The sequence below is a fragment of the Rhamphochromis longiceps genome, linkage group LG17 (assembly GCF_057381845.1).
Source record: "Rhamphochromis longiceps isolate RC_006_pf linkage group LG17, R_longiceps_female_GT1.1, whole genome shotgun sequence".
NCBI classification, from domain to species: Eukaryota; Metazoa; Chordata; class Actinopteri; order Cichliformes; family Cichlidae; genus Rhamphochromis; species Rhamphochromis longiceps.
The window spans coordinates 41,668,305-41,683,718 of record NC_140573.1 but is presented as its reverse complement, the minus strand read 5'-3'; the positions used below and the strand labels follow the sequence as shown (position 1 = coordinate 41,683,718).

The window sequence follows — 15,414 nt, the reverse complement described above, 5'->3', positions numbered from 1 at the left end:
CAGCCAGTTTATGTATCTCCAACACCTGCACAAGTAAAAGGTTGTTGGTTCAATTCCAGCCACAGACACATCAAACAGAGAGCAGAGCTACTGACTGTGGAAAGGCAGCTTCATTCGTTTCTACTCGTAGTGACAGTGATAACGTGCTAGTGTTAGCAGCGTGTTTTTGCACCAAAGCATTTTCCAAATATGGGATAAATAAAATATCTAATGTTATCTTGACCCAGTGACACAGTCTCCTGATGCTGGATTAAAATTAGAATGACTGTGTTTCACTGACACCAAGGACATTCATATTTAATGCTGAATTACAGTTATTAGGACATCTAATTCAAAACTACAAGTATGAAATATTTAGCGTGAGAATATTCAGGAAAAAAACCCTCAGTGTTTATTTGCAATACTGTTGTTTTATTGAAAGCAATTTCCATAAAATGTTGTTGAAACTCGTGACAAATTGGTTCCAACAGAGACAGAAGTGCAGAGAGCTGTCCTGAGATAAAAGCACGTATCGATGACGTCGCTCGGATTAAGATTTCTGTGTTTGTTACACGTTTGTGACAAATGGGATAAAGACGCGAATGCCCGTGGATGTCAGAACTCTGGTTTCCTCATTAACAGACGCAGGGAGGATAACAGAGACTCATCCTTGGCTTCAAAATGACAATGATTGCTTATGACACTGGAGCCGCCTGTGGCTGAGAGCCAAGAGGACGAGGCAAGAAAAGAGCCCCACCGCTCACATGGCAGAATAATCAAAGCATGGCGTCTCCCATCCCAGCGTCTTTCTACCCTTTACATCACTTTTTTCCCTGCACTTCAAACCTAGTCTCTCTAAATGTGACGCCTTTATTTCCAACTCTCTTTCTTCTGCCAAGTGGGCTGATCGCTGGTTCATTTCAGGTTAGCTGGTTAATTTAAATGAGCAACCGCAGCGAAAAAGCAGAGAAGCAGGGCCTCGGCTGTTGTTTACAATATAAAACTAGGGGCTGTGTGCATTCATCAGGTAATAATCATAAACAGAATCCCTCTTGTGCCCAGTCGGTGCAGAGCACGCCTTCAGACAACCACAGACTGGTTATCTAACTGCATGAACTGAACATTGTCAAGCAAGGATTACGAATCATGAATAACTGAGTGGTGATGATGAATATAGTGGACTGAATAGCAGCCTTTGTGAAGCAAACAAACCTCCTTGTTGAGCAGTGGACAACTGCCAGTGTGGAGGAAGGCTTTTCTGGGGGGCAAAAAGGCAACGCGGGCAAGCGGGCCTTTCTGAGCAGCAACGTTTTCACTTCAGTGACAGATTAGATGTAGTTCTGGCTACATTTGATCACAAAATAAACAATAAACTTGCTAAGAACTGACAACGTTGTTAGTTTCTGGCGAAGAGCTTGACGTGGAAGAAAAATATTCAGAGATGTTATTTGAGAAAACACATCGATTCGCTTCGTTTGGACACGTCACAAACGTCACGGATACGAGTTCTTGGTGTGTAAAAGCTAGGGGTGCAACCGTTGGATACAGTGCTTTCGGTTCGGTACGCATATGTATCGAACAATACAACATTTTTTTATTAATTTTATCAACTTTTCTTCTGACGATGCTGTCTGTGTTGAGCGCTCAGTGGATCTGCGTTCGACTACTCCGCCTAGGCTGCACTGTCGAGCACAGATCCACTGAGCGCAGCGCAAGCTAGCAAGACAGAAGCTAAGCTCGTTGCAACATGGCAAATTGAACCTCCCCCACCCTCATTCAGATCTGGCCTTTGGAACTATTTTGGTCTTCAGGTGAAGTATGACCCTGAAGGTAAGCGAGTCATGGACAAAAATAAAACATCATGTCGGATGTGCCACGCAATGCTCAATTACATTGTTGGGAACTAGCGCGTTAGCGCAGTTAGCTTGTTGACACCGTCCAGCCCCACGCACGGGGCGATCCGCGGTAGCTCGTTAACGGAGATTTGCCGTGTTGTGGCGTTAACGTCATTTCAAATTAACGCTGACAGCACTAGTGGGAACACAACGAGTATGACTGCACATTTACGCCGACATCATCCTAGTGCAAAAACAAGTGGAAGCAGACAAAAACAACAAGCAGCATGCTACAAACTTTACCCGAGTCATTTAGACAGCCGTTAGCACGTGATCCTCATTATGGGGACCTGATATGTTTAATGTGCTGCTGAGAATATAGCCCAGAAGAAGCGTATAGTAGAGCTTTTATTTTGAAAGAGCCATTTCTCTGTAATAAACTCTCTTTTCCAAAGATGAGGGATTCCTCAATCAGATTTTTTTTTATTACTTTGTGGTTTCAGCAACATTAAATTTAAAAACTGTACTTTTGAGTTAAAATATATATTTATAATTTTAATAAATGACAAATTAAAAAGGCATGAACATTTTTTTGTATCGAAAAAATATCGAACCGTGACACCAAAGAACCGAACCAAACCGTGAATTTTGTGTATCGTTGCACCTCTAGTAAAAGCCATCAGCTTATCTAAATGAGGTGCAAAGTGAAATCTGGACAAAGTCCTGCTGGTGATGGTTTCACGTAGGGCTGCTCAATTAATCGAATTTTAATCACGATTACGATCTGGGCTTTCAACGATCATTAAAAATGACTGAGCCGATTCTTAGCCCCTCCCTCATTTATCCGCGACACCTTAAAGGCCAGTCCGTGAAAATATTGTCGGGCATAAACCGGTCCGTGGCGCAAAAAAGGTTGGAGACCGCTGATTAAGAGGACCCGAGGGAAGCTCGGAAAGCTAAGCAGAAGTTATTTGGAGAGTGACTGCCGTTGGTTGAAAAGAGAGTTTAAAAAAAAAAACTTCAGTGGTGTTGCACACTATTTTATATTATTTTTTAAAGTCATTGTTAACCCTTTAAAGCCGGTCAGAGCAGCACGCTCCGTTTTGCGTAACTATTTTTAAATCCCTGTAGAACCTGAACCGTGTAAGCTAGCGCAATAATTTGTTTTGCATATGAAACCGGAGGAGTTGTACTTATATCTTATGCCATCAGCTTGTCCTCGGTCACAGTTTCGTTCCACATATAGCTTTGCAAAAATTGCATAAAAAGCGCTTGCAGGAACAAAAACATAATATTCCAGAAACACGCTTTGCCGATCCGATCAGCTGTTCGTAACACTTCCCACAGTGAAATGATGCACCTGCTGTTTTCTTTGCAAATTTGCATCATAGGATTGTTTTTTGTTTTTCCTGCAGTATATAAAAATTGCTGTATCTCCAAAATAAAACTATGAAGACACTCAAAATAAATTTCCTGTGGTGGGAAACTATTTTTTGCAACTTTATTGTATTTAAAGTTTTGAGGGATAAACCTCTTAAATTTCTCCAAGTAGAAATATATGTAAACAAAACAAAAGCGATTTTCAATTTTTTTTGTAGTTTATTGCACTTTTTTGCAATTTTTGTAATTACTATGGACTTAATGCATACATATTATTAAAATATGGGCTATAACAGTTGTATTGATGTATAGCAACTTGAAATGCTCCCACAAATGGCACTACAGCATGTAAAAAATATATATATATATAAGCTCTGGTGGACTTGGTTCTATGGTAGGTCTTAAAGGGTTAAATAAATATCGTCAAATAATCGTGATCTCAATTTCAGTGAAAATAATCGTGATTATCATTTTTGCCATAATCGAGCAGCCCTAGTTTCACGGAGAATCAACAACACGACCTTTTATTCAGAGATCGTGCAGAGTGTGGACAACTGAACAGCTGAGGCACGGAGAGAAAACAGACTCATGCATTTTTAAAAAGCTTTTAGTGCATTAGTGTCCAAAGTACACAAGCTCTGTTATTGTGAAAGGGACTGACTTTACTAAGCTTAGAGTTTAGCAGTCGTTTCAGTGGGACTGCGGTTGGACCGAGCTATTTGGGAAGGTTGATTGAATTGTTGTCAGATCCTCTGACGTCGTATTTGCAATGACTCAGAGGATCCAGCTCCTACCAGCATCCTGGGAGATCAGAAAACACTATTAATCATTTGATAATCAGATACTGTGGTGCAGTGAGAGATCCCAGTAAACACTGGGCAAACTGGGCGCTTTTATTCATGTCAGAAAGCATAAGGGGAGGATAATTAAATAATTTGGAGAAAAGGTACTACAGTCAGTCAGTCTGATGGAGCTCTGTCTGTACGATGGTACCATACTCTATTCCTGGACAGGAAAGCCGGAAAGGAGGCTCCGAGTCGGATCAATACCCCGGAGGAACCAGTGATTATTGGACATAACGACACCATTCCTCCCATGAGGATATCATTAATGACTTAGTCAGCTTTGATTTCTTCAGCTTTTTCAAAAGGAGGAAATGCAGCAAATCATCATAATTCATTTAGCCTGGCAGCGCGCGCAGAGAGAGAGAGATGTTGGGATGGTCGGTTACGCCACCGTGCACGCTACAAGAAGCTAACACAGTTTAAACAGATGTAGCTGAACTCATGGAAATGGTCGGCGTGAGGCCTAATTCAAAGTCGCAGCATCTTTGAGCTGGCGAATCCTCTTCTGTTAGAAGGAGGCCACACAGTCGCACTCAAAGACCTTAAAGCAAACGTTAGGCGCTCAGCTGCTTTGCCTGAATAAACAGTGATCAGGAGAAACGTGGAAACGGGAGATCACCCTCTCTCACAGCCACATACGGGTGTTATAGCAGTGGCAATGCAGATCCTGTCCCTCAGCGCGCTTTTCCACATCGAACGAGCTGGAGTAAAAGCTACCAGGAAGACAAAGGGCGCGTAGCCGCAGAGGACACGCTGAGTTTGTGTCCTTTTATATATATATATATCGTGATGATGTAGACTCAAGAGTAAAGATAAGCAAGGAGAAAGAAGAAAACGGAGGAGGAAGAAACCTCTGCTGCATCACACCTGGAACTGTGTGTTCCTGTTCAGCTGTGGACTTTCACCACATTCAAGTTCACATTAAAGGCCCCGGCCAAGATCTGACTCACGTTTTTCAGATAAGGAACAAAGGACGCAAACAAAGAACGAGGAATGAAAATGACCTCGTTACACACTCTTCAACCCCACAAGCCCATCAGGCTGTACAGACTCACGCTACACGGCCGAGCTTCATCACATCTCACAGAACATCGTTTCAAACACGGGTGGAGGTCAGAAACCTTTAAAGACTTCAAATATATCAACTTGTATCGCAGGAAACAAACAGTAACACATAAATAAAGAATATTTCCATCCTGTTGAAGAATACAGCTGTGAGCGTATGGAGGCTTAAAAGACATATAATGGTTTCATTGCTGGTTGGAATCACCAGCCAGTTTGTTAGGTACATCTGTTCAAAGGCTCATATCATCAAATATCTAATGAGCGAGTCACGTTGCAGGAATTTGGGACATTCAGGGATGTAAACATGACCAAGACGGCCTGCCGAAGTCCAACCTGGTGACTCCGCCACAATGGAGGAGAAAGACGAACTATCCAATGAGCAGCAGTTCTCTGCCAAGAACAAAAGTGGAGCATTTTAAGAGGACATTCAAAGAAAAGCCCAGAGCGACGCTGTAATCTGTCATCTACAGCTCTGAGCTTTGTGCTCATATCAAAGCAAAAAAACATTGTTTTTTACACTCACACATGCAGCTGCTTCAGTTTGGAACAACAAACCCTGATTCTGATCCTCATTTGCACTAAACTAGCTCCGTGTCTCCCTTACACGAAACCAAATCATATACATGCACACGGAGCCGCGTCAGACAACCAGGGTGACAAGCACCTCGAAGAAAAACCAGACAAGCAATCACAGGGAGCTGTAACATTTCTGACAGTGCGTCAGACAGACGCTGTCTGCATTCAGGCTGCTTCAGAGGGGTGAAGGACACGAGCGCGAGGACTGATTGCACCTCGCTACCCACAAAAAAATCTAACTTAGTGGCTGAAACAAAACGAGTCACAGGAGGGTATTTACTGAGAACCGTGAGTGATAAATAGGACAAGAACCAACGTTACTGTGCTTTAAAACTGTCTCCGTGCTAACACTGACACGGATATGTCCGGTTATGAGCTTCAGGAGAAAGAGCATCCCTCCCTGGTGAGTCGTACACGACGCTCTGACGAACCTTTGGTCTTTGTGGACACTGCGGAGCAGCTAATGTAGAGCGGTTTCCTACGACTGCGACAGGAAACAGCATTCTTCACCATGGTCACTGGATTTCTCCTGGCTTTGCTTAGCAACTGATGAAAAAAGAAGGGAATCAAATCCAGGCCTAGTCAGTGCAGTCACACAGGATAAAGGGTGCGCTGACCCAACTCCTCTCAGTCCTCGTATTTCTGTTTTTTCCTTTCAGGAACGAGCTATCAGCCTGCACAGGACCGTGCTTTGATCACAGAGTGGAGCCTAAACCCGCTGATAAGGTTTCTGCATTGTGTCACTGCTTCCACACAAACAGGCGGACGGGCAACACCAGCAGCTCTGCGCGCCTCACGCGCATTAAGCTCTGGAGTGTGCATTATCGTTTTCTGCGTGCAGGAACGATAATCTTCATGGCTATAAATGGAGGAGTGTAAACTTCCAGAGGCCATGAATGGAGTTTTTCGAAGTCGATTGGCTAGAAGCAAAGAGGCATTATGGAGGATATGATTAAGCCATTAAAAACTTGAGAATGTAGGGCAAGTGAATCACTGCTGGCAAGACAGACGGTTTATCGCAGCTCTGGGAAATTATCTGTAACTTCCTAAAACATATCATCTAATGTTGCTGGATACACACAAACACCTACGCAGCAGGAAGCCTGATAACACAAGTTTGTGTGTTCTGGAGCATCTCTGCAGTTTAGAAAAAGCAACCAACAAGCAGGTAACAAGAAGGTGGGGGCGGGGCCACACTGACCAAGGGCGGGGCTACACTGACCAAGGGCGGGGCTACGCTGACCAAGGGTGGGGTCACACTGACCAAGGGCGGGGCCACACTGACCAAGGGCGGGCTACACTGACCAAGGGCGGGGCTACACTGACCACATTCATCACAGCAGATCGCTCTCAGTTTGTTTTAGATTTTCTTTAGTTCATGTTTCAGTTCATATTACTGACTTTAGCTCATGGGCTGGTCCCAGTATGACCTACAGGGGGCTGGGCCAGTAAAACCAGCACACATATTTAAAGGACACCTCCGAAAGCCTGCGTTAGAAAAAAGAAACAGAAACAATCTGTTTTCTCAGGTCCATCATAAACTCATCCTGTCACGAAGGTCCAATAATGATGCTGTTCCTTTCATGCAGTGCAGAATCAGAGCAAAGGCGGCTGCGTCATCAGGCCAGTGCACTAAAGAGTTATAGCAACTTATCATTTAAGGTGCTTTTAAGTCGTTTTTCCGACTTTAGCTGTGAACGTGCAGCTATCAGGGAACGTTTTTGTGTTTCTGTGTGTGGAACAGTTTGAGTGTGGAGTTAAAACAATGTCCAAACATAAAGCACTTCAAAAAGAGGAAATCCACAGAAGAGGAAAAGTAAATGTCTCGGTTCAGTAAGTTGCTGCTTCGTTCTTATTCAGATTTTACAGTGAATGCTCCACAACTGGAGGTCATTGGCTTTAATGTGTGGAGTTATGAGTTGTTAAAATTAAATAATATGATAATGATTTGTATTTTAAGCAGTTTAATAGTCAGTGTTATTAGAAATATGTCTATTGCTGACAGATTATGGACGAGGATGGAATTAAATAAGTGTGCACTTCTTCCCAATGCTTTTGGATATGTAAACTGAGGATAGTTAGAGGGTATTTTGCTTTATCTTGTATAGTTTTTTTGCTAAATGACTTTCTGTATATTGTTTACATCAGGGGTGTCCAACTCCAGGCCTCGAGGGCCGGTGTGCTGCAGGGTTTAGACGTGTCCTTGATCTTTACCTAAATGACCTCCTCAAAGTGTCCTGAAGTTCTCCAGAGGCCTGGTGATGAACTAATCATCTGATTCAGGTGCGTTGACCCTAAAACCTGCAGGACACCGGCCCTCGAGGCCTGGAGTTGGACACCGCAGGTTTGCATGATCAGAATAAATTGAGAAAACAGATCTGTTCAGTGAACAGTCAGCATGGATAACTCGGTTCATCTCCTGATGCCAAATTTAAGACCTGTGCTCAGCTCAGCTCCTTTAACAATCTGGGGAAGCTCCCTTTGTTGGAACTCACAGGGATGCTTTGTAGTCTGACATTTTTCTGGCACACACAAAGATCCACTGTCCCCACAAACACACCACCGCTGTCACCATCGACAGAAAATCATTGCAGCATTAACTGCAGTGTTTAATATCATCTGGTCGGCAGCTTGACTTCACAATTTGAAGGCAAGCTGCTCGTCTAAAGAGTGGGCCGTTTCATTTTATAGTCGCCAAAGCGATCAGTCAGCTGTGCGTGTGACGTGTCGGGGAAAGGCTGATAAAGCTACAGCAGCAAGGTCACCCCACACAGAGGCATTTTTCCTTGACTGCTAATGCAGCTAATGTGCAGCTCAGCGCTTACACCAGAAGGCGAGGAGAGAGGGAGGAACAGGAAATACATCTCTGCGGAGCGTGCGATGAATATCGGGGGACACAGGCGAGGAGGCAGATGCAAGAGAGACATTAAGTTCAGAGTCATTAGGCACAACACATGTGTCATTATATCATACTGCACGACATTCATCAGCCCTTTCATTACGAAGCCGTGGGAGGGCACAAAAGCAGAGGCTCGTCTGCCGCTGCTGTGAAAAGCAGCTCTTCTTTTAGGAAGTTCAGTGGGATGCTTTCCCCTCACGCTGCTGTATTTAAAGCAGCCTGTGTGACACTCAACCTGACTAAATCTGTCTGAGGCAAAGCTGAGGCATTCAACTCGCTGAAGAGGCGAGAGAGCCGGAGATACAGAGAGAGCGGCGCTCTGGCAAAGAGTGCACGGGTGACTGCTTAATGTTGTTCTCATGAGGACGAGGTCAGACAAGTTTACAGGGATAGAAATGAGTTGCAGAAAGAAGCAGGGGTCCAAGGATGGTTTCGGACTATCACCTGTGAACTTATTGTCAAATTTATTTAGATTTTACATCAGAGAAAGGATCACACAGGTTTTCCTGTGATCACAAAGTTACATTTATTTTTATTCCCAAGTTTTGGGCTAACTTATGAAGAACATCCACATCTACAATCCACTAACTGGTGTTTTGGGTCAAAAGAAGCTTTTAACAGCACCGTGAAAAAAGTGAACCGTTATCAGTGCAGGAATAACCTCAGCACATACGTGTCCTTAATCCTAAACCACAAATTGCATGGCCTAATTTCCATGACAAATCTTATCAACACTGGCCTCAGAGGGAACACAAACTAATTGCTGAGGCGTTAACGTTGGGTGTCTAATTAATCCTTGAGACGCGGGCTTTTGAGTTTTGAGGCTACAAAGGAGGATGGCTGCGAGGATCAAAGTCATTCCAGTCTGCTGCGGTGGGAGAGATTAGCAAAATACGGTGGAGGCACGGAGACAATCGAGCATCCGAGCCTTTCGGTTCCAGAGCACAACCAAGACCCCGGCTGCACGAAGAAGTCACCCTGCCCTTGTGCTTTGCTCGCTGACTGACACTGACACGTGCGAGGGCGTTATGTGATATCGTAGTAATCCCACTGAAGTCCCAGAGCCTCTTTTTCGTAACCCATGCAGGAGAACAGACACAGGAAGGAGTTACTGCTGCAGTAACTACTGACAGCGGGTTGTTGTTTTGATTTCGTAGTTTGTGACAGATGTGAGTGATTATGAGTTTCGTAAGCATGCATGTTGTTTATGCACCAAACTAAAGGAGAACGTTAGGACAAAAAATGTAGCTGGTTCCCTAAAAACACAGTGGCTACTGCAGGGGTGTCGAACTCCAGGCCTCGAGGGCCGGTGTCCTGCAGGGTTTAGATCTCACCCTGGGTCAGCACACCTGAATCACATGATTAGTTCATTACCAGGCCTCTGGAGAACTTCAAGACATGTCGAGGAGGTAATTTAAATCAGCTGTGATGGATCAAGGACACATGTAAAACCTGCAGGACAGTTGGACACCCCTGAGCTATTGGCCTCAAGGCTTTTCCCTTTGTGTATATAATTAACAAGTATTTATTATAAGTAAATGGGGCAGGTCACTCCAAAATCTTATAGTTATTTCAGCTTTTATATAAAAATAGGAGAACAAAATTGCAAATCTGCAGAAAAATACATAAAACTCTGCAGCAGTGTCTCTTTTCAGAAATCCTGAACCAGTTACTCAAAGAAAATACACAAACCTTCACGTAGGAACGAGTTTCTCTCACCTAACAGCTGATGGAAGCTGGCAGCAAGCTGAAATTTAAGCTCAGCTTAGGGCAGCAGCATTAATGTTTACATCGTGTCACACTGCCATGAGCGCGAGCCCCTCCTCACGGTTGAAAGCACCCTTGCTTCTGCACAGCGGTACAGTTCACATTCTCGAAGATAGCTCCATCATATTTAAGGGAAAGCAGACATCTCTGATAACTCCAACACTGGGAGCTCACAGCAGAAACAGTGTCGATAAACAGCAGCACAGCTCAGAGGAAAAACCCTGGATTTCGTGGTGAACTACCCCTTTAAGAACTGCTTCATGGAAACGTCACTGCATCATTTCATCATCGCTGCTATCGGTGAAACAGTCTTGATTCACTGAACGACTGCAGGTGTAATAGTAGAGCCAGATGTGCTGAAAATCCTTTCACACTATTTGCATCTCTACATGCGTGTTTCTGTAATGCTGGGCGAAACTATTACACAAAAGCATCTGTTTTCATGTAGATTCCCACACTGTAGATGGTTTTGAAGTTTAACCATCCATTTATGATCTTATGCTTATTTAATTCAGGCAATGCGAGCTCGCTGGACAGGTCACCAATCGCTCGCTCGCGTCCTGAGATTCACCAGGCTGAACCCACGCTGACAGAATGTGCAAACAAAACAGGACAAACCTGGATTCAAACCCAGCACCTCCTTACAGTGCTAACCACCACACCACCTGCCACGCATGTTGATGTTTATTTCTACACATAATATTCTCGAGCACAGATGGGAACAATAAACATCTCACAGCCTAGTTCATGTCACAGAAACCTTTGGAAGCATTGGGCTATTATGTCTGCTGTTAAGTTACTGTCCCTGCACTGTGGGAAGCACGGGGACTTTCTATAAACTCATCTCTTCTTTCATTAAACTTAATAAACATATCGAGTCAAACAAAGCCAACATCTGAATAAAACTGGGATTCCTCTGATCTGACGATTAAAAACACAGTGTTAGATGTCTGATCAAGCATTCAATGCTTTCTGCACAGCTCTGCATACTTGACACTATTTAGATTTGTCCTACACATGTGTGTCTAGCCAGCCTTAAAGCCCTGGTTTCTTCTCTTTGCCCCGGCGCTGCCTCTAGCTAGTCGAGCCACCGTAAAGTTGAACTCATCTCCATTTCACTGGCCCTCCAACAGCCTGTAACCCATTCAAGGACCACTGGGTGCCACCCTCTCAACTGGATGACGGGCTGCTCTTCCATTCGGCAGCTGCCTGCTCAGGTTACCTCGACCAAGAGTGGAAAGAAGGTCTCATCTGCTGACAGCCCACTGCTCCACTGCATCACTCTGCAGCAGCACTCAGGAGGCACAGGCTGTCTCTGCACCCCGCATGCAGGAAAACAATCCTGCCTTGGCAGCTGAGGCTCCCTGTCCCAGCTAATATTGTGGTCTGATCCAAAAATAGCCTCACTTGTAAATCTTGCAAAGAGACAACTAAGATATGGGCTGTTCAAATCCACTGTCAGAGGCACGGAGTATTAACATGAAGCAGGCTGGTTCTGATTATCCTTTGTAAAGAAGAAGGAGGGAAAAGTCGATTTTATGATGTACTTTTTTCTTGCAGCCTCCAATACAAGAACAGCACCGGAGACCAAAATACAATGAAATGTGAGGAGGTGTGAACCGAGAAAAGGCAAACACTGCGAGCTCAAAGCAGATTAAACATGCACCTGTCCTCGAGTCTGTCCAATAGCATGGAAACTGACACTGAGGTGCACGACGCGGTGTGCAATAGTGCAGTCCACCTGCAATAGTTCGGAAATCCCGAGGAAAGTGATCTCGAAGGTAAACAACCTTAAACCAGAGGAGATGACTGACAAGAGAGAACCCCCTTCAATAAAAATAGGCTAACTATCAGCCAATCAAGGCCCGTGAGCTGCGTGTGAAGATAGTATGGACAACAACAGCTGCCCAGAGGGAACAAATGGGCTCATAACAGGAGGCAGGCTAATGGGCTAAACAGACAATAACCGACCAGAAGGTCATAACTCGGATGTGCCAAAGTGGCCATTTTTCCTGAACACCTATTATCACAGCAGTGAATTTTGGAAACAGCACGAAATGCCAGTCAGAGCCATCGTTTACAGGCCTGCTGCCTGACCAGGTGTTGATTTTGGGACGCCCTCGTGGAGACAAAAGAACCGTGCCACCGCGAGGTGCGCGACGGCAGTGCGCCTCTTGTCTCGTTTTCCAACAGCGTCGCCTTCACCTGTCCTTCCCCTCCGCCTCCTCTCACTCACCCAGCACGCCGGAGGAGGTCTGTGGCGGAGCCGAGCCTGGATCCGGCCTCTCTGCGTCTCCTTGCGGCGCTCGGTGTCGGTGCCGGGAACTCTCGGGGCCGTCCCCGGAGGTGGTCGCGCTACCGGCGGCCGCCCCGGCTGCAGCAGCGCCCGCCGCTGCCGTCCCCGTGTCGGGCATGCTCTCTATCAGCGAGGAGCGACTGAGGATAAAGGTATTCTCCGGGAAATCGTGCAGCGGTGTCGCATCTCAAGAGGAAGGCAAAGCATGGGTGTAGCGTGGGGGTCAGAGTGGGGGTTAAATGAGAATGAAAGTGAAGTGAAGGTTGTTGGCGTTGGCGCAGCGGCGGATCATCCTGGTGGTACTCTGGAGCAGGATGCGCGGTTAGATGGAGAGCGCTCCTCCAACCACTACAGGAGGAGGGACAAAGAGAGGGAGGGAGGGGTGGATGGAGGGGGCTGTGTGACACACATGCACCTTCACGGTCGCTGACTGATTGTTGTCTCAGATTACATTACCAAAAATGTTAAATGTAACAAACCCGCACTACGCACGCTGTAGGAATTAAAAGAATCTGTCTGTTAGGATCATTTTATGCATGCATGTAATAGCGGTTCCTCCATCTCTGAGAGAAGTGTATTTTTATCACCTCGCAGGCTGCAGATCGAGGCCAAAAATAGAATCCAAATGGCTACATTAAAGGAAAACTCATTCAAAATGCATGGTTTTCACAGTGATGACATTACTTCACAGGCAAGATGCCCAATCAGATGATCTGGTGCTTTTAATGTGCACGCCTTTGATAATCCTTTCATAGACTATCACTCTTCTTTGACTATGATGGGAAAACTGAAGAAGCTGTGCAAAAAATATCTTCATGGATTAAATTTTTAGTGACACTTGGGTGTGGCTACCGGTAATATCGCTTCTCAGTCAAACACTCTACAGTAAACACGGCGTGGGGCTGTGTAATGTTTGCTTTGCTGCTTAATAAGCTTGGTCATTCCATCACTGTATCGCTAAGGCCAGTTTACATGGTCACACTGTCTTGAAAAGAGAGCAAAGAGCAGTCCTCCACCCTAAAGAGACACACGGCCCTCAAAATAAATGTTGTTACAGCAGAGCGAGTCAGATGATCCTCTGCAGGTAAAATATGTGCTTTGTCTTAAATTACTGTGTCTGCCCCTTTTCAACCTGTGGGGGAGTTGCTAAAGCATATGTTAGGAGTGCTTGTGTGTGCAAGGAAGGTGAACACAGCTATCGTTGTAGACAAAGATCATTTCATAACCTGGAATCATAATCGGGGCTGAGAGGTAACTGTCTCTGTTTGGACTGTATTCAGCAGCTGTGAGGTGGCAGCTGTCATGCTCTGTGCACACACTGAGCAGTCTATAAATTATTTAGATCCCAGGTTAAAGATTGCTCCCAGGCCTTGGGCCATGCCTCTTCACCGTGTACACAATCTATCATCTTCGTCGTCCCTCCTGGAGGCCGTGGTTCACTGTGCGGCTACAGAGGCAGGCTGGCAGCCCGCCCCCTCGTATGGCTCAGAAGCATCTCATCTGTGAGCACAAATTCTGCTTACTCACCACTCTCTGGGATGACAGCTGCAAGACGCTGCAGTGGGGCACGCACACACACACACACACTGATGCACACAGTCTCTGTTTATATTCTGTTACATGCACGCATTTATGTAGTCTATGAAGAACCACAGATCAAAGCACTGTTAGTTTTAATAGACAGAACACAATCTAAACAAATACTGTAAAACTTATCATTTGAAATAAATTAAAAATAGTAGTGCTGTAAGAATAACCCTGTTTGCACTGCTGTTGATTCTCACACACTAAGGAATACTTTCCACCTTGTGCTGAAAAAAGCAAAACTTGACTGCTGATTTGTTTCCTGGTTAACATGTGCATTCTGCATAATGTGCCAGAGGTGTTTCCCCCAGTCTTTGATGATTTGGTAAGTAAATTGGCAGTAAAACAAACTGTGGTCTGTCCTGAACTGAATTTTACATCCTCCTTTTTCATATACTAACCACAAAACAAAGGTGACAGACATGTTGGCACGTACATCACACAAACAGTAGATCCTTTGATAGCAGGTGCATCACTGAGTTAATCATTTGAGTTCATGTAAACATAAGTTTAAAAAAAACAGTAGTGATAAAAAGTGAAACGTTTATAGCCGCAATAAGAACGATATTAGCTACATACACAAAAAGTAAAACATTGGAATTTGCAGCAATGATCGATGTACACCAATGACAGTGTTAATGAACCTTTTTGTGGCCTAAATCACATAAAATCCCTTCATATTAGAGGAAGATTTGTAAATATCACAACACAATTTCAAGTTAAACAAGACAACAAGAGTTATTTTCATGCTTTATTTCATGCAAAGCTACTTTTGTGGGGGGACAAAAGATTACTGTCAAACAGATTCCTTCCACAAAATAACCAACATTTTATATTTTAATGTTTAAATGGATGTATTTGTTTAACGTGATATAAAACAACAAAAAAGGCTGAAAATCAGACCTTTGATCCCGGAACGATCATATTTGAAATAGTCACACGGACCGAATTTTCAGCGTACGGTGGGCGTGGCTTGAGATGGATTGACAAGCGTCGAACAAACGGGAGTGCTTAATCTGCTGTCGTTGTGAGAAACGCTAACCAATCGAAATCAAGAGTGGGAGGAGCTACATAAATGTGACTGAAAGATGGGAAGGAAAAGTCACGAGTGGGATGAGTGTGTAAATTATACTTTAATATAACATAAGATAAGACGCAAAAGAGTGAATGTCCGGATTTGGCAGCTAA

The 15,414-nt window shown here is 44.5% G+C and overlaps 1 protein-coding gene across 2 annotated transcripts in view; it reads right to left on the bottom strand.

The window, feature by feature from the left end:
• The window catches only part of ano8b (anoctamin 8b), a 40,985-nt gene extending 28,005 nt beyond the window's left edge, over window positions 1-12,980 (bottom strand). For both annotated transcript variants that reach the window (XM_085386038.1, XM_085386039.1), the window contains exon 1: window positions 12,583-12,980. In XM_085386038.1, the coding sequence (XP_085242164.1) occupies window positions 12,583-12,760 (178 nt within the window). In that variant the 5' untranslated portion in view covers window positions 12,761-12,980. The remainder of the gene's footprint in view (window positions 1-12,582) is intronic.
• Between the last annotated feature and the right edge of the window lie 2,434 nt (window positions 12,981-15,414).